We start from the raw sequence: 23,845 nt of genomic DNA on the forward strand, positions 1-23,845 counted from the left end.
TCCTTTGAAGTCAGGAGTTTGGTGACTAACAGAGCTCTGTGGGTTTTTCTGGATCCTAGCTGGGAGGAGTTTGCCTGTCTATAAGAGCCAACTCTTTGGGAAGCAACAAAACAGGGCTGGACTGCATTTGAGAAAGTGACCGTCCGTCAACTAGTTGGAGATCTACAAATCAGGGAGCAGGAGATCTCATCCACACAAAAACAAAAATGTTTAAGCTGAATCTTGAAGAGGAAGGAAATACACTGACCGGGATGGCTTCCCAGGTTGCAGGTAAAGACACTGAGGTTATGTCTTTGTTCTTGTAAAACCACCAGTCTATATTCTACTTTTTCAGTCACAGAAAGATCTATCCTTAAGTAACGCCAACATCAGACTTGGGGTGGGTTGTTGTCTTAACAGCAACTTGATGTACAGGTATTACTATCAATTTATTCTCTATGCTGTTAATAGCTTTGAGGTGAACGACCTCTGCCTGAAACCCTTGAGTCACAGGAATCCAGAAATGCACTAGGCTTGATGACAAAGTAGTCTGATCTCATGTAAGACAACTTTCAATGATTTTACCTGCTGATCATGCTCCAGTGTAATAGGAAAAAAGGCTGCAAGGGTATTAATTGCACAAGAGCAGATCGGGTCATTTTTTTCTTGGTATGTTAGCAAAGCTGCCTGGAACCTATTTTTATTTTTGTTACCATATATGTTCAACTTTCTTCTTCTGCCTTAGTAAGTCTCTTTGGAATAGGGTGGGGTAAAAACCAAGCATGGATTTCATGAGAAGGCATTTTGGATCTTGCCTTTCTGAGAAAATACCCCTCCCCACAAAGTTAATGTCTGTATTGTCCCTACAAGGGGGGATTGGGGGGGTGTACCATACTGCAATGCCCACGAGTTTAGCCAGGATTTGGGGCGGGGGGCAGAACCTCAGTTAGATATATATATTTGCACAGCCATCCCCAAGCTACAAGAGGGAGACGGAGCACTCCGTCTCCCTCTTCTGCCTTCAGGGACAGCCTCTCTAGCCTCCGTGGGGCAGCGGCTTGCCCCGCTGTCCCCCGAGCTTATGGGGCTGGCGATGGGGAGAAGCAAGCTTGCTTCTCCCCCCTGCCAGCCTCCAAATCAGGTCCGGGAATAGCGGGGTGGCGGCGCTCCACCTCCCCGCTATCCCCCGAGCTTGTGGGGCTGGCGGGGGGGGAGGAGGAATAAGCTTGCTTCTCCCCCCCCCCCGCCAGCCTTCAGATCAGGGAATAGCGGGGTGGCGGTGCTCCGCCTCCCCGCTATCCCCCGAGCTTGTGGGGCTGGCGGGGGGGGAGGAGTAAGCTTGCTCCTCCCACGCACCCGCCAGCCTTCAGATCAGGTCGGGGAATAGCGGGGTGGCGGCACTGCGCCTCCCCGCTATCCCCCGAGCTTGTGGGCTGCAGGCTGCTGCCCGCAAGCCTTGCGAGCCCGCAGGACCTCCCGCCAGGCTTGCAAGGCTTGCGGATAGCTTCCTGAAGCCTAGAGAGCGAGAGGGGTCGGTGCGCACCGACCCCTCTCGCTCTCCAGGCTTCAGCGAAAGCCTGCATTCGCCCCATAGGACGCACACACATTTCCCCTTCATTTTTGGAGGGGAAAAAGTGTGTCCTATAGGGCGAAAAATACGGTAATTCAAAGTACCTCAAATTGGATTTATTATTTATAGATACAAAAAAGGTTTGATTTTTCTGTCAAGAAATGTACCGCCTACAGTAATTATCCTGACCTTTAAATAAAAGTTATGGAAGGGCATGGGTCTAGAAAGCCAAACAAAGACCCCTCTGTTTCATAATTGTTCAGGTTTTCCATGCAAGTGTTTATACCAGGGCTTGTAATCAAGGCACAAAATGTTGTTTTAGGATTCCAAAATAAAACTCATTATATAAACAGGGTTTGCCAACTGACCCGAAAACAGCCTGGCCAGCAAAAAACCAACAGGCAACACTTTCTGCAGTATGTGGAGAAATATCACCAGCTATTGTCTAGAAATCCAGCTCTGTTCAAGCTATTGCAATGGCTTGCTTGAAAAACTGGCAGTCTTTCTAAAGAGTTTGGATGGAGACCGTAAATTGCTTTTTCTCTCTGAAATGCTGGATTCACTTCTTTTCTTTTCTTGAGCTGGACTGCTGTGGCCAACAGAAATTCCATAAACGGAGTTTTCCCAACCTGCCAGGAAATGCTTCAGCTGAGATTTTTCTGCTTTGGTCAAAAAGCAGTAAAAGGCCCATGATCTGGTGAGAAAAGTTGGCAAATCTTCTGACCCAGGGCAACATGGAGGATTTATGCAAGTTCCTTGAACAGTGTGTATTCACTATCACTGAAATGCAAAACTGAAATGCATCTTAAAATGTTAATAATCTCAGACATCAGCTCATCAAGTTGCAATTAAGAGTGACCAGCTAGGATAGGAACAGTTCTGATAGACTGATGAAATAGCCACTGCCAGGTAAGATACAGAAGAACCAAAAGCAAATAAATCTCTCAGCAGACCCAGTGTAATAAGCTATGTTTCTCTTCCTGAAAATGATTTACGACAACATGTGGGATCAACAACAAAATGTTGCATTGTGAACTGCTCCTGTTTCGGATTTTAACCAGCCAGTGTGTCTTCCATGATTCTGTTCTATATAGTCTTTCCCTCTGGATTTCTATTTCCGTCCTCCGACAGCAAAGCCAGCATGTTGACCCATTAAGCATGCTCAGTTTTTACTGGGTTCCTCCTCCACTCTTCTAGGTTTTTCCTATTTTTTTTTTTACCTTCTGCAAACCTTGGGAGTCCATAAAGGCTTGCCGATACCTCCATTGTGTGATGGGGTAATGCTGTTTGGCTATGCAAGAACCAACTATGAGTTTGGTATTAATATACAGGATACACCATTCATGTGCTTGGTACAATTCAGAAAATTGTAAATTTTCTATTTCTGTGATTTATTCTTATTTTTTTACTTGCAGTTAATTCAGCAGGTCAGGCTGTGCAGAAAGCACTGGACCAGGCTACAGAAGCTGGTCAGAAAGGTAAGGAGGCATCCTTCTAATAACCTGGACAATTCTCAAAATGTGAGGTATCTGGATGGCTTATAAATGTAGAAGAGACTTGGTGCATACTTTCTAAATTCAGATTTCTCCCACCTCTCCAGTACAGACTTAAGTGGGGAACAGTTTTTCTGTTCCAAATAGTAAATCTGTGTTCAAGTAACTGGTATTATAGGGTTGCCATACACCCAGGAATTTCTTGACATGTCCTTCAGGGGTCCTACATACCCATCTGGGGAAAATTTTACATTTTTAAACAAATGTCCTGGGTTTGGGGGGGTTTTGTGTGTGCGGACTGCTCTGGTTCATACTTGGGCGACCTGGGCAGCAGAGGGGCTATCGGGCGATTGCCCTAAAAAACGCTCTACAACTTTTTGTGTCTAGATTTTTACCTCTTCAAATATGACAACTCTATGTATCAGGAGACAGAAAACTCAAAAATCCAATTTAGCTCTTTTCCACTGTGCTAAATATTACCTTGAACCTACCCAGGTGGCTAGTGTTCAAGTTAGCAGCCTACACAATAAGCATTCTGTAGCTCCTTTCCAAGCTCAGTCAGAAAAGCACACTTTGCATGCAGATGTCAAGTGTAACTCTTGGCAAATCTAGCTTAAAAAAGGGTTCATGTACCAACGTAATCGGAAAGGCCACTGGCAGAGACCCTGCAGAGCCATTGTCAGTCAAGAGCAGACAATAGTGAACTAGATCTGAACTGCTGCAAGCCAGCTTCTTCATCTGGTGAACGGGTTCCTTAAACAGCATGTATAGCTTCCTCCCCACATGCACTTCCAATACAATTCTACATCTTATGGAAAAAGCAAACCACATATGTAGTCAGCCATTGTCTCTCACCTCCTTAAATTGTTTCCCTTTTTGTTTTGAAGTGGTAGATGACACCTGCAAGGCTGCACAGGATACTGGAGAAAAGGCTGCACAAAGCCTAACAAGCCAGGTAACTGCCTGGGGCAAAGCCTTTGGACAAAGTGAAGAAGAGAAGAAGGTTTCAACTTAAACCTATTATACTGTTTTCTCTTATTATATATTTAATGGACCGAAATTATTCAGGTGTTTGGCATATATTCTTTACACCTTCATTAAAAGTGAAGCTATAAATCCCTATACATTTCATTAAATTAATCTTTAACAAGGTGCATGTTTTTTTACATGGTGGTTCAATATGACTGTATTGAGAAGTGTTCATGAGGCTGGTTTCGCAGAAGGTGCTAGGGCGTGTTAAGTGGGCATATACAGTTTATGCGAGACTCGAGTGCACACATAAGCATGTAGGCACCACACATAAAATGTAATATGTGGCTTTAACTATGCATCATCTAACTAAATACTCCTCAGGTCCCACACAACATTCTATGTGAGTGGGGGACCCTCCCCACCCCACTGTGAAGATCCTGTGTGCAAAGCTCAGATGAAACTCCATTTCATTAAAACTATTTAGAAAAAACTTCAAAGTTTTGAGGGAAACTATGTATTAGCATGATTATGCCACACAGCTGTAAGAGTTTTGGCTGGACGAACTAGGGAACTGTTGGTCACTGGCAAGAAATGTAGCAGTTTGAAGTGGAAAGGGTATAAGAACTGAAACATTAAGGGGGGAAAGGGTTCAGGATGAAATGCAAAGTTTAAGGAAAGGGACAGTTCAGAAAACTCAAGGGACTGTTCACACACGTCTGCTCAACACTTGATATCTATAACACCAAAAATAGTTTGCATACGTTGAATAGCCGTCAGGAATAAAATGCATCAGTAACTCCTTTGTAGCATCCCAATTCAAACCAAGGAACATTTACACATTGTACAAATTTGATTACCAGTACTATGAAAGATGCATGAAAAGTTCTCTGTCTAATTCCAAATCCAGGTTCATTCTATTTACACTGAACATTTCAGCTCTCGTGATGTTGCGAAAAGCTATGAAAAACACAAACCAGCATATGTTTGGAAAGGTCAACTTTTAATAATTGCTTTTGTTACCATGTTATGTCATGAGTTACAAAGTCACTAGAAAAAAGCATGAGTTCTGGGAAGGCTTGGGTTTGGTTTTTTTAAAAAAACATTCATATTCATTACATAAATACACCTGGCACTTTTATAGGACTCCTCTGGACAAAATACCTATCAAGAATCCTCAAAACTGTGATCGAGTCCTGGCTTCAAGGCCCTCTCTGTATTAAACTATTTATGTTCAGAATATGCAAACCGCCAAAAAAAAGAGAACAAAGTCAGCATGTTAGGACACTACACAAAGTTTGTAGTAGCAGCTTGCCTCCTTGTTGCCAATGATTTAATTGTTCATTGAGGCAATAGCTAACGCTAAAAGCTCTCAGACAATAAAACACAACTGAGTAAGAGGCTACACAAGTTCTTTGGACTACCTAAGATTATGCTCAAGTACATGTCAATTCTTATTTTAAAAAACAAGTTTAATGAATATGCTGCGATAAGATTAAACACAAGAGATAATTTCGCTGGGTGCCTGTACAACAATGATACTGCTTCAGCTTATAAAAATACTAGCTCCCGGAACCCATCTTTTTACGTGCACCTTGCAGTGCTTGAGTAGAGGATGAGTACATGATTTAAAGGCATCCCTGTAACAGGAGCACAGATTATAAAAAGAAACACACATTGCCTAAGGGGAACCAGGTATATGATGCTGCTAAGTGTAAAAATGAGAATCCTATCAAAGATATTCCCTGCAGGAGGCCCGTTCTGTCGCTGATAATGCCACCGCATTGATCATCCAAGGCCTTTATTCAAAGTGCCAAAGCTGGGAGAGTTATTGTTTGAAAACCAAAGTGCATGAATAGTTGGCTATTTACTCCAATAGCACACACTCGTGTGATCTGAAGCTTTGCTAGGTTGCTTATTGTGGCTAGACCACAGATTCATACAATAAAAAGGTACCTTTTTAAAGTTTCATGGCAAAGAATATTTAGAACCTCCCCCCTTCCCCCAAAACAAGTGCATATGAACTGGTTATCTTTAGATATCTTTCAGCATGAAGCACTAAGCCCCAGATTTATTTATTTTTTTAATGATGAAAGACTAACTCAAACTGAAGCCAACAGAGAATCATATCCGCTATAGTTAAGTGAGAAAAGAGGGGTTTCTGTGGTTATATGTAAACTTGAAATACGCTTTCTGAAGAGGGTATGCAACAGGGTGCCAGACCTTGGCAGATGACTATCCGTTTATGTGAAGGTCACGCCAGCTTCATTGTACACCTTGAAGACTTTCTCAATTGCATTGACGTAGGCAGCTGTTCTCAAGTCTAGACCTAGATTGTACTTCATAGCAGTACGCATGATTTGCTAGAGAATACAAAAATGTTACAATGTGAGTACAAAATATTTACTGAGCTCGTATTGAATACACATACAATGTTAATAATGAACTGACTTGGAGAAGTCATTGAATAAGGAATATAATGCTCCTTAATTAGCTCAGGCATCATATTCATTTTCTAAATGGCACAAGGCAGCCAATAAAGTGGTAACTGAACACTTCTACAATTTATTAAGCACAGGGACCTACCCATTCTTTCTAAATGTTGGGGCATTGACATTCAGCTACTCTGATCCTGGAAGAGGCTGAGAAACACACCACAGAACTGATGACAGAGCAAACCATTTTAAGTCAGCTGCCATTCCAGACAGATGGTAGAAACAAGGAGCTGCCCCAGTGTATTCACTCTGGTTTAGCTGAGACAGACAGTGCAATCATATGCATGTACACACTCTGCTCAAAAGGGCTTACTATTGAGCTTACAACAGGGTACACTAACCAGGCACTTCACCAGGCAGAACAGCTTCCACTACTTGTTGAATATTTTTTTGCTCATCAGCAAGTTAGAAAAATAATAGAGTTCATTTAATGTTCTGTGTAGGTTACCCAATGCTGATTAATGCAACCCAGAAACTGGAGCGAGGAGGAACAATTTCACCCTATTATGTGCCTCTGCAATTTACCTTTGGATATAAGGTGTCAACACAAGTTTAAAGCTTCCAACATTACATAATACATACCCTAGCAGAACGCTCCATGGTGTAGGCCAAACCAGAATGGACAATGTCTTTTTCAGATGCACCCTATATTGAAAAGAATTGCAATGAGTAGTCAGTCTGAAACCAGCCACAGACCCCATTTTGTATTTTTTTAATATTAGTGCTTAAGGGATTGATATATTATGCCACTTTTTGTATACCCCTTTAACTGCTGGATAGAAAAGGAAACTAGCCAAAGCCAAACCAACCTAAATGCGTTTAATTTAACTGTTTATATTCAGTTGACATACTAACAAGGCTATTCCCTCTGGAATTTCTATTTAGGAAGCCAAGCAACAGATTATCCTGGATGTATATAACATGAATGTAATTCAGTACACTTCAGAGTACTGTGTCAATAAATATTCAACTTTGTCAAACGTTCAGGGCCCCCACTCTATCTCTCACCTAGAAAGTGCAGTGCTCCCACCCCATACTGTGTTCAATAACTTACTTCCTTTCCTCCTCACTAGTCAGAATACATTCATCTGGGATGGTACCAAAAGGAAAGCATCAAGAGGTAGTGCCTTACACTTGTGTGACCCCCCCCCCAAGTAGAGACCCCTTTTAGTGTCAACCTGCTGGTAACCCACCAACAGCAGCCATACTGATATGGTCTGACTTTTAAGTTATTTCAATCTAGGGAGTCTGCCAGCTCCCACCTCTAGTACCCAGCTGGGGCTTGTTACAGCACGACATGTTCAACATGAGCTGCCATGGACTAACAAAGATTGTGGGTAGGTATAAAAAAAACTGCATTTCCCCTCCAAAATTCAGCAACCTCTGGAACTATAACCCACTGAAAGAAGCTAAGCAAAACACATATTATGTCCTTCATACTTTAAGTAGTAAGGTATTTTTACTCTAGTCTGACAATTATACAACTTGTGCCCACAGATTGGTTTCCTTTTTTGCAATAGACATTTATCAGATATGCAACGAGCAAAATCTTGCAGCAGCTACTTACAGATATTCTATCCTGGAATTCTGCAGTAGGCACAACTGGAATACTTCCACCATGTTTCCCAAACTTTCTTTCCAAGCTTTCCTGGACAGACACTGAAGGAGGGAGAAATAAATAAGTCCTGCTGCTTTCCTATGCATGATTCTTAAATGAAGCAAGTTTCAGTCCAGACAGTTACAATCCTATGCCTGCTTATTCAGAAGTAAATCCTGCTGTATTCAATGAGTGTGCAGCCCTGGCTGACTCAGAAGGCAAGTTTCAGCAGTCTCTCTCAGAAGCACTTGCTTTGCTACTTCTAAGTTTCCTATATTTCAACTGAAGCAATTCTGCTGCAGGAAGACAGAACTCTGCAGCGATTCAAAGACAGACAGCCGGGTGACGAGACTTGTAGATTAATGCAAAATGTATCTACTTCCACTTTTAAGCTGAAATTTGCTTTTCAGTATTGCCAGTAACTTATCTATAAACTTTCACTATAGAACAGAAAATCCCCTTCTCCAGTACTGTTAATTTGCACTTACATAGGGTTTTTTTTGGCAATATTATTCTATGTATTGCATTATGCCATACAAAAACAAGGTTCTGTCAGAATGTATCATAAACTAATTCACAAAACTTGAAATCTTCTAAAGAAAGAGAGTTTGTTATTAGTAGATGGGATGATACAATTTATTACTGAATCTGCATAAAGTGTGCAGTACTTGTTATACTTACTTAGCAAGTGGTAGTTTGAGTCCCTTTCATATTTAAAAGTCAAGCGACCATAGCTGACATGGTTCAGGTTCTTCAGCCACTCAAAGTAAGACACAGTTACACCACCAGCATTTAAATAGAGATCCTGAATAGGACAAGATTGAAAGGTTTTGTGTTTTTTGGTAAGAAAATGCACTGTAGGCAACGTAAAGTCTACTTCAAAACTGCAAAAGATAGTAATTTGGAAAGGTACGCTTTGCAACAGACAGAAATTGTTAATATCATGAACTCTAGTACCACTTTGTAAAATGAAAAATAAAGCTGGTTGAAAAATCCAGTTTAGTTGCTATTACAGATAGCAACACCCATTGAGCACAACACACTTCAAATTGGGTTCAGTTGCTGGGTGTCACCTTTGCAGCTTCTTCCATCTCATCTTGCTGCATTTTAATTGGGGTGGGGGGTTGAAGCAGAAGGAGAAGAGGAGGCAGCAGTCAGAAGCAGACCTTGGAGAGTATAATTTCTTTGCACTGGCTGCTAACATGCTACAGGCACAGGCAGTGCCAGAGGGTGGTTAAGTGCCCCCCTCAAATCCCCAAGGTGGTTTCTTGCACCCCATTGCTGGACTCTCTCATAATGTATTCCAGATGTGAGCTTTACCTTCCATGACATTGCCTGTACTACTCTTCATGGGGATTCCCCCCCCCACTCCAAAAATCAAGACGATTGTTCAGGTATTACCTCCTGCAGCTGTGCAATGTTTGATATACTGGAAGTCAAAAGATACCAACAGCAGATGGAAACCCCAAGGTGATAAAGCAAGCCAAGTTGTTAGTTGTCTTAACAACTGGAATGCAGTGACTGAAGTGGAGTCAATCAGGAGCTACGCCTTTGCTACCTAGGCAAAGGCCAGCAAAGGCCAGAATTCTTGCCAGGTTGTGGGAGGGTTTAACTATATGAATTCTTTATGCATCATATAAACATACCTCTTTTCACATTATCAAATTAACTAGAAGTAATTATTTAGAGTATGCATGGCTGACGAAGCCCGGCAGGGCAAAACAAGGTATTATTCTGGGAATCCTTGTCTTAAGTTCTTTCGTATTTTTCATCTGATACCTGCATACAGCAACTGCATACAACTACACTTTGCAAAGGCATATGTGGAACATTACAAACAACAAGTTCATTTTCTACAAGTACTGCTTCTTAAAGTTGTCGTGTCCAACACTTGTATTTGTAAAGACATACGTGGAACACAAAAAAGCTTCTATTTGGACATTACATATATAAGAACTGATCTATTTGTGTTTTCTGTTCAAAATGTTGGTTTTAATGGCTTCTACTTAATTTGATAATGTGAAAAGAGGTATGTTTCTGTGATGTATAAAGAATTCACATAGTTAAACACAGCCAGTCACATTGTGGGTGTTATTGTTAGTTGGATTTACGTAACTATAGGTTTGATAGTGTTGTGGGATGGAATAGAGAGCTAGCTATATATCATCTGCCTGTGGGACTTTAAGGTTGGCTGGCACTGTCCAAGGAGTACTATCTCACTGCTCCAAGTCAAGCCACAGTGAGTAGGAACAGCAGCAGCATAGAAGCACCCCATTCCTTTGGATGCGGACTAGGGGCTTGTGAGAATGTGGCTGTGAGTGATGAGAAATGGGGTGTTGTACTAAAAGCCTGCACTTCTTTCCCTTTACATTCCAACTAGGCTAAATGACAGTACAGGCACCACCCCCCCACACACACTGGGGTTACATTCGAAGGCATCACACATTTAAGTGAAATCATGTATATTTAAAACACCACTGAAAAAGCCTTCAAACACCCCATTCTGTTATGAGTAACAGCTTGGAAATACAGAAGTGAAAGGAAAGATAAATCTGATCAGTGTTAGTAGGCTTATTTGTATGGGATACAATTAATCTTCAAACAGGATGGATCCCTTGCCCAAAATTCATTCTCAACTTGAGTCCTTGAGTAATTTTATAACTCTGTGGTTTTCTTTTTTAACTATCAATTTACAAAGTTATGCATCAAGTTGTGATGTATTCCCCTGTACCAAATGAGCATTCCTTACCACCCTTGCCATAGAGAAAATGGAAATTCATAGGGTACAAATCCAGCTCCATTAAAATCATTGGGAATTTTGCTAAAAATTTCAATGCGCTCCAAAATGATAGCACATTTTCTTACTGGCAAGTTTTATATTCCCAGAAGATATTTGGCATGTAAAATAGGTATGTTTTTTTTAAAAAAAATATATGCTAATTTTGACATGGAGGAATTATATACCTTACCGGAATAACCATGATATTCCTTTCCAGGAAGATTTTATCTGCCTCAGGAGTTGTGGGTCCGTTAGCACCTTCAGCAATTATCTGGAAAATAAAATAAAATATTACAGCTGAATATAGAAAAACTTGTGATAAAAAATAACACAATTTTTCCACAGCAAGAAGATCACAACTTCTGGATCCATTATCAAGCATTTATTCTGCAGGCTCCTCTTACTTTTGCTTTGACCTTGTGGGCATTGGCCTTTGTTAACTGTTTTTCACTTGCAGCTGGGATGAGGATGTCACAGTCTGCTTCAAGAATGTGGCAGTCCAGGGGCTGTGCCTTTGGGTAGGTGAGAATTGATCCATGTTGCTGTTTGGATACAAAAGGGAAGTCAATGGCTCATTCCAGTGAATTCAATTAGAACAGAAGTTTCAATAATCCAATCTGCTTCTATATCTAATTCCATAGAATTAGGTATAGAATTAAATCCAAACAAGCAAGGGCCAAAAATGGCCTGGAGACTGCCTGATACACCTAAATTTGGGGTGGATAGAAGACAAAATATGGCAGACTCATAATAATAAATTCAAAATTGGGGGGAGAGAAACTATTTTATATAAATAAGTCCTTCCCCGTCTCCTTAAAAAAAGGGCCCCATTTAAAGACCTTGGAGGTACTCTCAGAAGAAATGACACCAGGTACCGCTGGGAGTACCCAGAAGGTAACTCTTTAACTTATAAACATAGAATCAGAGATGAAAAGGAGGTAGAGAAATTTTGTAGGAAGTATCATAAAGATTTTGGAGGTACAGACCCCGCTCTGGAAGGTGCAGTAGGAAGACAGGACCCAGAACAATCAGGATAGTGTAGACAGTCAGGAGGAGGAAGAAGATAAAAATAGGAAGAAAAAGAAAAGTAAAAAAGACAAGACAAGACTTTGAAACCTAACCAATATGGCAGATATGAAAATATTAAGCTGGAATGTAAATGGATTGAATGGAAAAGTAAAAGTAAATAAAATAGCACATATTTTAAAGAAACAAAATTTAGAAACAATTTGTTTACAAGAAACACATATTGCTAAAAGACAGATTACTGATAAACAAAGGACATTGTTTGGAATTTGTATCATCAGACAGCACCAAGCAACGAGGAGTAGCTTTGTATATTAGGCCCAAATTTGAACCACAATTAAAGATGAATTGGAAAGAGTGATTGCGACACAAATTACAATACAGGGGGGAAGGTTGTAATTGTAGGAATATAAGCCCCGAAGGAAAAGAAGGCTGATTTTTAAAAAAAAATTAAAAAACAGGCGAATGGAGTACATGGACCAAAATATTATTATTATGTTAGGAGATATGAATGGAGTATTTTTTTTAGAGATGGACAGAACAATAAGGAAATCAGAGTCAAAAGAAGGGAAATTACCACAAACCTTCTTTGCAATGATTGAAAATTTAAATTTAATTGATGCCTGGAGGTTTAAACACCCACTAGACAGAGAATATACTTTCCAGTCAGAAGTACATCAGTCGAGCAGTCGGATCGATGCTATATGGATCTCTAAGGAAATTTCCTTAATGGTAAAGTCAGCAGATATACTTTCCAAATACAAATCTATGGTTAAATTCTGTATATTGAGTAGTCCTAACACACATTTATGGAACACTTTCCCCCCCTTTTATTGATCAAAATACTCAAATGTACCTTCTCCATTGCCAATATGTTGTTTAATTTTGCTGTACAAATTTGCAATGAAATCAAGAACCAGTTTTTCATACCAATTTGTAATCTTCCAACTCCTTTGGGTCAAGTCCATCAGGATTCCAGATTGCGCCATCTTTTTCTCCAATGGCAACACATTTTGCACCATAACGATGAAGATACCTCATAGAATGCAATCCTACATTGCCAAATCCCTATTAAGAAGATAAGTATATTTAGGCTCAAGATCACTGTACAAATAAACGGGAGATCTCAAAACCTTTGCTGGTTAAATCACAACCTACCGTATTTTTCACTCTATAAGATGCACTTTTTTCCTCCTAAAAAGGGGAAATGTCTATGTGTCTTATGGAGCGGATGTGTGGTGCCTGGAGCCAAATCACCTGAGTGTGATGCATGCCGTTGCCCCACTCTCCTGGGTTGCCGGCAACCTTCCCTTTCCCCTGAAGCCCCAGGAAGGTTTGGGAGAGGCAGGCAAGCTGTGCGACATTGCCTTGCGCTCCCGGGCTGCTCTCTTTGAGAGAGGATTTGCAGACAGCCTCCTCTTTCCCCTGATAGCTCCGGGGATGTTGGCTGGACGATGGCGGGAAGAGGCAGTTGCCAAGAGAGGGGAGAATGAGGACGGAGAGGAGGGGGACTGAGAAGCGAGTGGAGAGTCATGGTAGAGGGCAAAGGAGAGGCAGCAGCAAAGGGGAAAAATTGCAGACGTTGCCTGAGGAGTTTGGGCGAAAGGGATGGAGAGGAGGAGGCTGGAAAAGGGGGCTGTGCTGCTTGGGGAGGGAGAAAAAAGTGGGGAGAAGGAAAGGCTCCCAAGCCTCTGCAGGAGGAGAGCGATCCCTGCAGAGGCTTAGGATGGAAGCTGCGCCCCATCAACCATATGGCTGGTGGATGCGCAGCTTCCCTCCCAAGCGTCCCAAGCCTCTGCAGGGATCGCGCTCCTCCTGAGGAGGCTGTGATTCAGATTATTATTTTTCTTGTTTTCCTCCTCTAAAAACTAGGTGCGTCTTATGGTCAGGTACGGTATTCACATTTCAGGGGATGCCATGTTTGTTACTGGGGATATAAGAAATTAGCTGAAAGTCCATGAAAGATTTCACCATCACCCATTAAAGCAATGTGTTTAGTTTTCACAAAGGTTACACTGAAAGATACTCAGTTTCAAGAATATTTCTTCCTCTTCCCAGTAGTTTGGAATGCTGCTGCTGAACTCTTTAAGCTGGAGAAAAGGAGGTTTGGATCCTCCTAGAGGAAAATTCATATGGTTTTGGAACCCAATCCTAGATGTTTGCACTAGGAATGACTACTTAGGATGCAAGTAAATTTGCAGTAGCGTATGCCATGCCCTGGCTGGATGCAGAGGAGTGGTGGGAGGCACCAAATGGGGAACCCCTAAGGAATCCCCTGGGGAAGAAGGATCAGAACCTAGTGGAACAACAAGGAGTAGTCAGAGGGAGAAGGAGCAGACTGGGAGGCGGTGTCAGAAGCAGAAAAGGTGACAGGGTCTAGTGCACAGGAAGAGGCTGCTGCAGGGCACATTTCAGACTCCCAAGGCAGAAGCCAGTGAGTATTCTGCTCTTGCTCCAACCAGCTTCACTCCCATGTGGTCTTTATAACTCACAGAGAAATGAGACAAACAGAGCAGAGTGTGGTTGTGTGCAGATGCAGCCTGAGACTGCGTAGGGAAGACCCTGGAGAGGAGGAGCCCTAGTGGGCACTGGGAAGGTGGGGACCTCCAGTCCTTGCAACTGCTTCATTGGGGCAAGACCTCCTAGAAAGCGTTTCAGAGACCAGTAGGCTAGAGCTGTGGTTGGTTTCCTTGAATAAATAATTTCACTGTCTTCAGTTGATTTATTGTTTTTTTGCTGACCAGCCCTGACAGTTTAGCAGTCTGTGCAGCCTATTTCAGCTAATTTTTAAATCAGTTACTTCAGAGGGAAAAGGATGCAACCTACTTCCAAGCTTTATTCAAGGACAAAGTTTGCCTGTCTCCATTTCCCCCCTTATTATTTCCCTGTTTGTTTGGGCACAGGCACACCCCATTTCAGCTCTGCCAACACAAGCATTCCAGAGCGGCAGTGTTGGCATCCCTTTGTTTTCACAGGTCAGAATTCCCCTCTCGCTTATTAATTGGCAAAAATACAGTAACTCATTAATACAACCCCATATTTAGTAAGGGCAACTTTCTGTTTTAACAAATCTAAAATTTGATTCTATGTAGCTCTAAATAAAGGATTCTAGCAAGCAATACAAATACAAGTTTCTGAACTCTAGGTAACTGTAAAATTCAAAACTCTGACTGATACAATCATATTAGAAAGAGAAGTACTATTTGTAACATTTACCCAGCTCCATGGTTTTAGTTGCTCTTATTGTTATGCTATTATGTTTGGCTGTTCATGAAATTTTATGGAAACTAGCTTGTCCTGCACCCTGGAATCCACTGAGATGGAGGGTAGGCTATAAATGCTTTTAATAAATGAATAAAAAGTTGTCTACTTTTAGACTACACAGGTGGCACAGGACCTAGAATGAAGTACAGCAGCTACTATATGTTCATGAAACCCCCATACACTGGAGGTTGCTTTACAAAAAAAGGACCTATCTACAGAAGATACTACTTCCAACATGATTGATATATAACGCACACAATTTTTTCTAAGCATTACACAAAGATTTTTTATGAAGTCAGTTCCTGCAGGCTTATGATCTGACACAATACAAAAGGAAAAAAGAAAAGGAGCAAGACCTCTTTACCAATGTCAATTACAGTGTCTGGTTTAGCAGAATCTGAATGTCATATTGTGTGCCACGTCTGTTTTTTAAAGTTCTAGCAATATCCAATGACATGCATATTATCAGTTAAAGCTTTTCTCTCCAGTGTGGTTACTATTCTAGACAAAATTACCTGGATAGCAAATGTCTTATCCCCAAATCCTGGAGTCATTCCCAACAGACTCATATAGGATGCTTCATTAATGAAGTTCTCAATTCCATGGAAGACTCCACGGCCTGTGGCAGAGATACGACCATGTATACCACCTTGGCTTATTGGCTTTCCCGTGACACAAGCATGGGCGTTAATGTCCTAAAAAGTAATAAAAAAATTTAGTTAGGCTCATTCCCATGGGAAACATCTGTCAAAACATCTGAATTTTTATGTGTTAATGATGTCTAATGTGTTTTAGCTTCACTGAAGTCAACATATCTAGTTGCTGCTCCTGCAAACAAATCAGTTTATCACAATACTGTACTTTCACCAATTTAAAGGCATTTGCATGACATAGGATGCCTTGAGGATCTGCTTACTGCCCAGCAAAGTGCCATGTAGTAAATTTAGCAGAAATATTAATGTAAGTGCCAGAAAGAAGAGATACCAGATTACTTAAGATCACCTTGACATATTTTTAAACAGCTTTTTAGATTTTACATCAGTGTGCATTTGCTGAAGGGGTGGATTTGGTTCACAGCAGTCTTTCATGACAAGTAATGACACACACCAGTGATTTTTGTGAATGGGTACACCCAAGTTTTGAATGGTTCATAAATGTCATTTGCACTCTTTAGGTAACGGAACAGCTTCCTCATAGTTCACTTATTGATTCAATGTATCTTAAAAAGCATGTTAGTCTAGCTTTGCTACCCTGCTATATTAAAACAAGCTTATAAGAAATCCCAATTAAACTATGCTTAAAATATTATCCACTTTGGGTAGACTTTGTCGACTTTGCAATAGCACATAAGAGGATCTGAACCTTCTATGGGCAGTTTACAACTAAATCAGCCAAGGCTGTTTAATCACCTTTAAAATAATCTGGCAACGGGAACATAAAATACAATTATTTGAAAACTATTAGCATAATCCTTTAATTTGTTAAAAGCCCAGGCAGATATCTGAGCCTATGCATAGCAGGGTTACTCTTCTAATTATATACTTCTTTCTGCACTTTTTTTGTTTCATCCTCTTTTTTCAGATTCTTTTAAAACAGCTGAAGCATGTTTCACTGCTCCCTCCATGAAAACAAAGCAGAGAGGGGCTGGCTGGTTAATTTGTTATTTAGCACATGTGTATTCATTACACAAAGGGCGAGTTAAACATGAGGACCACCACGAAAAGCTGGCAGTCTGGTGTCAAGTTCACTGTGTGCTTCCATAACACAGGGCTGCCACTGGAGGGAACACCTCCCACAAATGACAGATGGAAAGCTTATTCCCCATATTACCAATGTTCTGGACAATTTGAACTTCCTTAACAAACTTCCATTTCCTTCCATTTTTCAACTGCCTCTTTATCTCTAAACTTACTTTTTGCAGGAGCCCCTTAAAACTCTCGGCAGCATTCTTCTTCTTGCTACGCCTTAGAACAACATCTGACTCATAGCATAAAACTATTTTCTTTTGCTGATGACTCATATAAGAATTGCTTCATTCACAAGTGAGCATTAGTGTTTTTTCTCATAGCAAGTGCATCTGGGATTACAATCCCACAACCACAGGACCCAGTCCATAAACCTGCTATATCACACAACAGTGTGGAGTGTTGTGCTTGGCACACCTAGAGTGCAGGGCATGAACAGGGACAAGATACTGCATGACTCAACTGGTCTGGAAGCAGCTGTGGCTCCACAGGCAGGTTGGCACCCAACACTTTGGTTGGGAGCTGTTGCACCTACAACAGAATCAATGGGTGCTGCAGAGCAGCTTGGCCATTTCTAGCTTGTCAAGATTCAGGTGTCTGTGCTGAACTGGGAAAGGACTGTGATTTTACAGCAGGAAACATCTGAGGATCACCATCAGAATGTTTTATAGAAAGCCAACTAGATTGACTTACAGCTAAGATGTCACTCATGTTTTTGGGAATGGGAAATTAAACTGCAAACTGTTACCCAAGATTGCTTTAACTAGTTTTCTATCAGTAGCATGTGACAAAACTCTTCTTGAATATACAATGAACGACTCTGCCAACTCCTACTTATTACAAGCTTTTGGACCCCACGAAACACTTTCATGCATGCCTATCTATGCCCTTTTGAAAGCAGAAGTTCATACAAGACTACAGAACTAAGCTTTTTCACTTTAAATGCACGTGAGGCATGCTACACTGTTGCTTCAAAAAGTTAGGCAATACTTGAACTGAAAATGAACTGGGTTTACAATTCAATTTGACTAACCTTGAAATACCAAGTCTCAAACTAATTCCTAGGGCAACACATTGCATGAAACAATTACTGAGCTAGAGATTTTCAACTGACACTTAAAACCTGCAGGTTTACAGAGAATTATTAACTAAGTTACACCAATACTTATGTTTTGCCTGTTTTTAGGCATCCGATGCCCAGAACTAACACGCAAACATTCCCAGGGACAAAAAATCTCTTAGAAGTAGTGCCTTGAATCACAAGATAAAAGAGGAAAACAAAAACTGTACAGGGACACTGGTCTACTGCCCTGAATACTAAAGAGTTTGCTACAGTAGAATTTAATCACAGCAACATGCTTGTGGGCCAAGAAAGATTTTAAGTCTTAACACTTCTCATTGCTTTCTACTTTGTGTTTATTAGAATCTTTATCGTTTTGCCACTCAACTTACAAACAAAGTATAAATTGAATGTAGCAGGCCGAATGAAGAAGCTGCTCCAGAAACTTGTTTCCATAGCCACCTTGAACAAGCAAAATGCTAACTCACAGCAATCTAGCCAAAGGAGCTGTGGAATAATTCAAAAGCTTTCTCATGCATGAATAATTAAGAACTCTCAAAGGCCAGCCTGTTGTATCCTGAAAAAGAAACACTTTTCCTGTTGCGGTATAAATTCTGACAGGGAATTCAAACTGCTTTACCAAGAGGCATACTTCTGTTTTCTCGTGCCTTGTTATTCAGAGATGAGCAAGTGTTAAATGGAAAGAGGCAAAACAAAGCCAGGACGTATAACCACCACAATTATTTTTCTATTAAGAGACTAAGGTCTACCTCCAGTTATACTACAATGAATAAAAATATACAGTGGTGCCTCTAGTTATGAACTTAATTCATTCCGGAGTTCTGTTCTTAACCTGAAACTGTTCTTAACTAGAGGCGTGCTTTTGCTCTTGCTGCCACTGCGCCGCTGGCACACGATTTCCGTTCTCATTCTGGGGCAAAGTTTCCAACTCAAGGTAACTCTTCCAGGTTACCAGAGTTTGTAACCTGAAGAGTTTATAACTCAGGGTACCACTGTATAGACAGCTTTAGAGTGAATTTGACCACTGGCCAGTACTACTCCAACTTGCGGCAGCTGGACAAAATCTCAGGAATAGGCCTTCCCCATCACTACAATGATTTTGTCCCAATAATCAAGATTCCCTGTGTGACCGCCAGCTACTATTGTCTGACTGGTTGCAGTTGGTGGTTGCAGGAATGAGTAGCTCAGAGGCCTGAATCTCATTTTATGAATAGGCCTGAATAGCAATATTCAAGAGGCTCCCTGAACACACAGAACTAGTATACAACAGAACAGAATTTGACCCAGCCTTTTCTTAGCATGATTTATCCTTGGTTTATACATTACTGCAGAGGTAGACAACTGAGTGCCCTTCAGATGTTAGGCTCAGAACTCCCATCAGTCCCACTAGCATGGGACATAATTTCACCAGAGATTATGAGTGTTATAGTTCAACAACATCTGGAAGGCACTGCATTAGAGTAACATTAGGTATACGACTCTATAATGCAAGAATTAAGATTGGGGAAACAGGTTGTACTATCATATGTACAAGTACCTGGGAGCTGCAACAGGCCTTAGCTTCTCATGTGTACATGCAATAGAAAAACTCAAGTATGGCTGCATATTATGGGAACATTATGGCTCATAGAATGTAGCCACACTAACTTCATCAATGTGTGAAGCTACCCAAATTTTTTAAACACCACCAATTTAGAATGAAACAACAGCCCAAAGATGTACTGAAACAGAGGCAATTACAATTGTTTTACTCTGCAATATATAAAAGCATCAAGCAACTGCTATAACAGCTTTTACTAGTTTTGTACATTCAAAACTAACGCCAAAATTCTATCAGGAATAAGACTCAAGTAGCAATACAAATGACTGTGGTGCCGGCTTGTTAAAAAGTGATACAAGCCTTCTGCATTGTATTGCACATGCGAAATATCACAAATCTGTTAGTCATAGTGCTTAAGATTATAGAAATGGTAAATGTTGCACAATTGGCAAAATGGGTTGACTAATTCTACCTAAATTAAAGCGTGTGCCTTCACTCAGAACTTACATAGTGTCCTATGGTATTGGCATAGGTGTCTGCAATCCAGGACATCTCCCTCTCACCTGTGCTCATGTCAGGAGCAGGCACATCAACACCAGGCCCTGCAGGCAAGATTAAAACCATCAACACAATTCAAACACGAGTCTCAATTGTATCAATTTACAGCCAACCTTAAGTGATCAATATCATAGCAACTCTTACACCATTTTGTGAACTACAATACAGTACAGTACAGTACAGTACAGTACAGTACTGGTTTGTGCTATATAAACAATGAATCAATATTTCTTATGATGCACCCACATTTTGGAAGCTGCTTGGAAGACTTTTGGATCAGATGATTAATTATCATCATCTATACACCAATGCAGCAGCACTGTATACTAGAGCCACATGTGAGGTTAAGTGGAACCATTCCCGGCTTTTCACATGCTCCATATTACTGAGATGTTTGTGTCTCACATTAATATGACTCAGGACCAAGTTTGTGTTACCCGGTTTACTCTGGGAAAAGGTATTTAATGCTTTCCTCTAATTTTCTTCATGGTTTTGGCGTGAAAGTGCATTTAGGATTACTGGCAGCCTAGAATCCCTGTACAGTCATACCTCGAATTGAATGTGCTTCGGGTTGAGCGCGTTCGAGTTGCGCTCCACGGCAACCCAGAAGTAACAGAGCATGTTACTTCCAGGTTTCGCCGCTCGCGCATGCGCTCAAAATAATGTCACGCGCATGCGCAGAAGCAGAGAAATGCAACTGGCGCAGACGTGCTGTCGCGTCTTGCGTTCCATTCGGGATGCAAACGGGGCTCAGGAACGGATCCCATTCGCATTCCGAGGTACCACTGTACAGTGTTTTTTTGAAGAAATATCTTTAAGCAGGAAAACAAGGCAAAGATAACAATAATTCATTTCCAGAAGTATTTTCCTGTTAGACCAGAAGCAGTTCAGTTCTTTGCAGTATTTCTTATGTAGGGACAAGCCCCTTTTTACAGAGTTATGTCTGGTTATGAGAAGCCATTCAAAATTTTATGTGGGGGGGGGGGAATTCACATCAAAAAAATGGAAACAGAACAATTCACACACTAGTGAAACTTATAAGGGACGTTAGTAAAGGCTGGAAAACACAGTATAAGATAGTCATTTCTGAAACCATCGGGTTATTTTGGAAAGCTATGACAAAGCCTTGTTTTTTGGTTGCTACAAGGTGGAGCTTCAATTTCCTTCCTCAACTTCCTTTAAAACTGGCACAACTTCGACCAGCATGAAAAAGCTAACAGTAACAAAATTGCTCTGAATAGCAAACTGACCAGGTTAAGAAGAGCTATTTTGCTACTTTTGCACAGCTGTTAGCTACTCAGGTGCAATTCTGGGGCCATGGAATGAAAGCATTAACTCTGCACAAAGTAAATACAGTGTTCAGAATTATTAGGAAAGAAAGCAAAAATAAGTGACAGCTGCTGAACAAGTCTATGCTACATATACATGCAAACATGTGCAACCCTGGCCACAACCACATCAACAAGGTCTTGGTATATTTGAAAAATATACAAAAGCAACTAAATACTCTGGAGTATGCCAACATCTTTCTTTTCAAGTAGAGATGACCAACAGTAACTAGATCTGAGCCATAAAGCAGTTTTGCAACTGGCACCACTAAAATTTAATCAAGGTTTGGTAAATTTTTACCCAAATATCACACGGCAAAGCCCTTACTAGAAAAGTTATGTTGCTCTTATGGTACAGTCTGACCGCCTATGAGTGGGTCAGAAGATGTGTATATGTCAGTGCAATATACTATGGACCTTGGGCTAAAGTCAACCTCTTGGATTTAGATATTGGCAATCCCTGTTTTAAGTAAAGACCAAGTAGCTTAAAGCTTAGAGAAAAAAAGAGGCAAGGGGAGTTTCAAAAGGAACAGATAATGGTTTAAATCTGAAAGTAAGTTAATGGAACGAAAGATTCCCATCCTCCCTTTTTCCAGCATGCCCTTTCCTCCATCCCACATGATAAAGGAGAGCCCCAATATTGGACAGGTTACTAAATAAAACTCCACTGTATTATAAATATGAGAGCTCTACTCAGTGACTGGATGGAAGGTGTTATTTGGCAAGTCACTCAATTCTCACTGGGGAAGTAACCCTGTGTCTGGGCTGTACCACTTCAAACAATATGGGGGAATTGGCATGACTGGGTACACCTCCATAAACAATAACTCTTTGCGCTTTGGGAACCAGCAGGTCAAAGAGAAGCGAAAACTCTTCTCGGCATTCAGTCACAAGAATCTGCAATCAGAAGTGGTGCAGCCCAGACACAGTCTAACTTGATACGATTTGTTGGAGGAAAGATACAAAGCACTTTGGCATTTCTGCATGTACCTAGAGGTGATAAATGCAACAGTTACACTGTGGTGCATGAGTTACTCAAAGCATGCTAAGCAACTACTAAAACCTTTCTGGAGAGATAAAGGCAGAAAATGCTGCTTAGCCATCTTTCTCATAGCAATTGTTACAGCAGTTGCTGCATAACGTACCAATAAAGCCCTTCTTTGCGAGTTCTATGGTAAACCGTCTTGTGATTTTTTCCAATTCATTATCCTATAACAAAAAAGCAGTTAAGGTCCAGGTCCCAAGACATCAACCATTAATGTCATATGTTAAAGATTTTACCAAGAAAAACATTCAACAATACTTGTGTTTCCATTGCTTATGTGCTCTTAGTCATACTACAACAACTCTGCTTGGTGTAGGGGACACATCCCCCCAGTTACATTGTGCTTGAAACATTCCAAGCACCTTGTAAATGCAGTGCAACTACGGGAGTAACCTCTTAATCCAATCTCTGGATCTAAACTTGGAACAGCAGGAAGGAGACATGGGATTGACCCCCAACCTTGCAATGAGTTTGAGGAACAGTGAAAACATCCAGCTCTTCCGGGGGGGGGGGGAGCAGTGTTTTGGTGAATTTAAATGTTTGGTTAGCTAACAAGGTCAGCCAAAATCTGTGGACCCCTGTAAATAAATTTAAGCAATGTAACCTTTTACACAGGAGATTCTGAAACACCTTACTTGTTTTAAAACCTTAAATTGCGAATACATTGCCTAGGTTTCATTCCTCAACATGTTACAGAATACAAGATTTCCACCCCTACTATAGCAGAATTATTTCTCAAACTTACCCAACCTAAGCATGCTGGTTAAAAGATTTCGGTCAGATTGGAACTTACTGTATAATTTCTAGGATTGATCTTTACACCAGCCTTTGCACCACCAAACGGCACGTCTGAAAACAAATGTTTGTGCTTAAGTTAAACAAGAATACAAAACTTGCAAAATAAGAGTAGGGGTAAATGATGGGGGAAACAGAACCTGCCACTACTGGTGATGAGTATTTGGCATTTTCTATTTTTATTGATTAACAAAATAATATATATACCCCCCTCTTGCAAAACGCGAGGGTGGCGTACAGCAACATAAAAAGCCTTTAAAAGCAATGCAGATTGTTAACTGGCACTGAATCACAAATATATGGAGATAAATCATAGAAACTGAAGAATTTTGCTGAGCCCAAATTCCCACACATTTCGAAGCTGGGAAAGAAAGCAGGGGAAAGACTATAGGACCCTGAGGTATAATCCTAATCCCTCCTTAAGAAGGGAACACCTAAACTGGCCTATGTGTGTGTTTTAAAACAATGAATTAAGTCTGACTTATGAATTAGTGGGGCTTAACAGGCAGCTTTAACACCATATAAATTGTAGGTTGATTTGGTGTGCTCCCAAATCCTGTTAATCAGTAAATATGGTTATT

The 23,845-nt window shown here is 40.8% G+C and overlaps 2 protein-coding genes across 2 annotated transcripts in view; one reads left to right on the top strand and one right to left on the bottom strand.

Annotated features, from left to right (window-relative positions):
- LOC309532299 (uncharacterized protein) lies at positions 1-4,164 on the top strand. Its single transcript, XM_082222537.1, has 3 exons — positions 1-270; positions 2,965-3,027; positions 3,930-4,164. Exons 1-3 carry the CDS (start codon positions 207-209, stop codon positions 4,055-4,057), a joined length of 255 nt encoding a protein of 84 aa, XP_082078663.1. The 5' UTR covers positions 1-206; the 3' UTR covers positions 4,058-4,164.
- An 831-nt stretch (positions 4,165-4,995) lies between these two features.
- Positions 4,996-23,845, bottom strand: part of GLUD1 (glutamate dehydrogenase 1) — a 32,030-nt gene continuing 13,180 nt past the window's right edge. Inside the window, exons 3-13 of the mRNA XM_082222449.1 lie at positions 23,263-23,318; positions 22,570-22,633; positions 20,046-20,140; positions 15,688-15,867; positions 12,839-12,976; positions 11,287-11,424; positions 11,073-11,153; positions 8,785-8,908; positions 8,074-8,165; positions 7,089-7,151; positions 4,996-6,374 (exon numbers count right to left, since the gene is read on the bottom strand). Coding sequence (XP_082078575.1) covers positions 6,255-6,374; positions 7,089-7,151; positions 8,074-8,165; positions 8,785-8,908; positions 11,073-11,153; positions 11,287-11,424; positions 12,839-12,976; positions 15,688-15,867; positions 20,046-20,140; positions 22,570-22,633; positions 23,263-23,318 — 1,151 coding nt within the window. The 3' untranslated portion in view covers positions 4,996-6,254. The remainder of the gene's footprint in view (positions 6,375-7,088; positions 7,152-8,073; positions 8,166-8,784; positions 8,909-11,072; positions 11,154-11,286; positions 11,425-12,838; positions 12,977-15,687; positions 15,868-20,045; positions 20,141-22,569; positions 22,634-23,262; positions 23,319-23,845) is intronic.

This window comes from Podarcis vaucheri (assembly GCF_965113315.1).
Source record: "Podarcis vaucheri genome assembly, chromosome: 5".
Classification (NCBI taxonomy): domain Eukaryota; kingdom Metazoa; phylum Chordata; class Lepidosauria; order Squamata; family Lacertidae; genus Podarcis; species Podarcis vaucheri.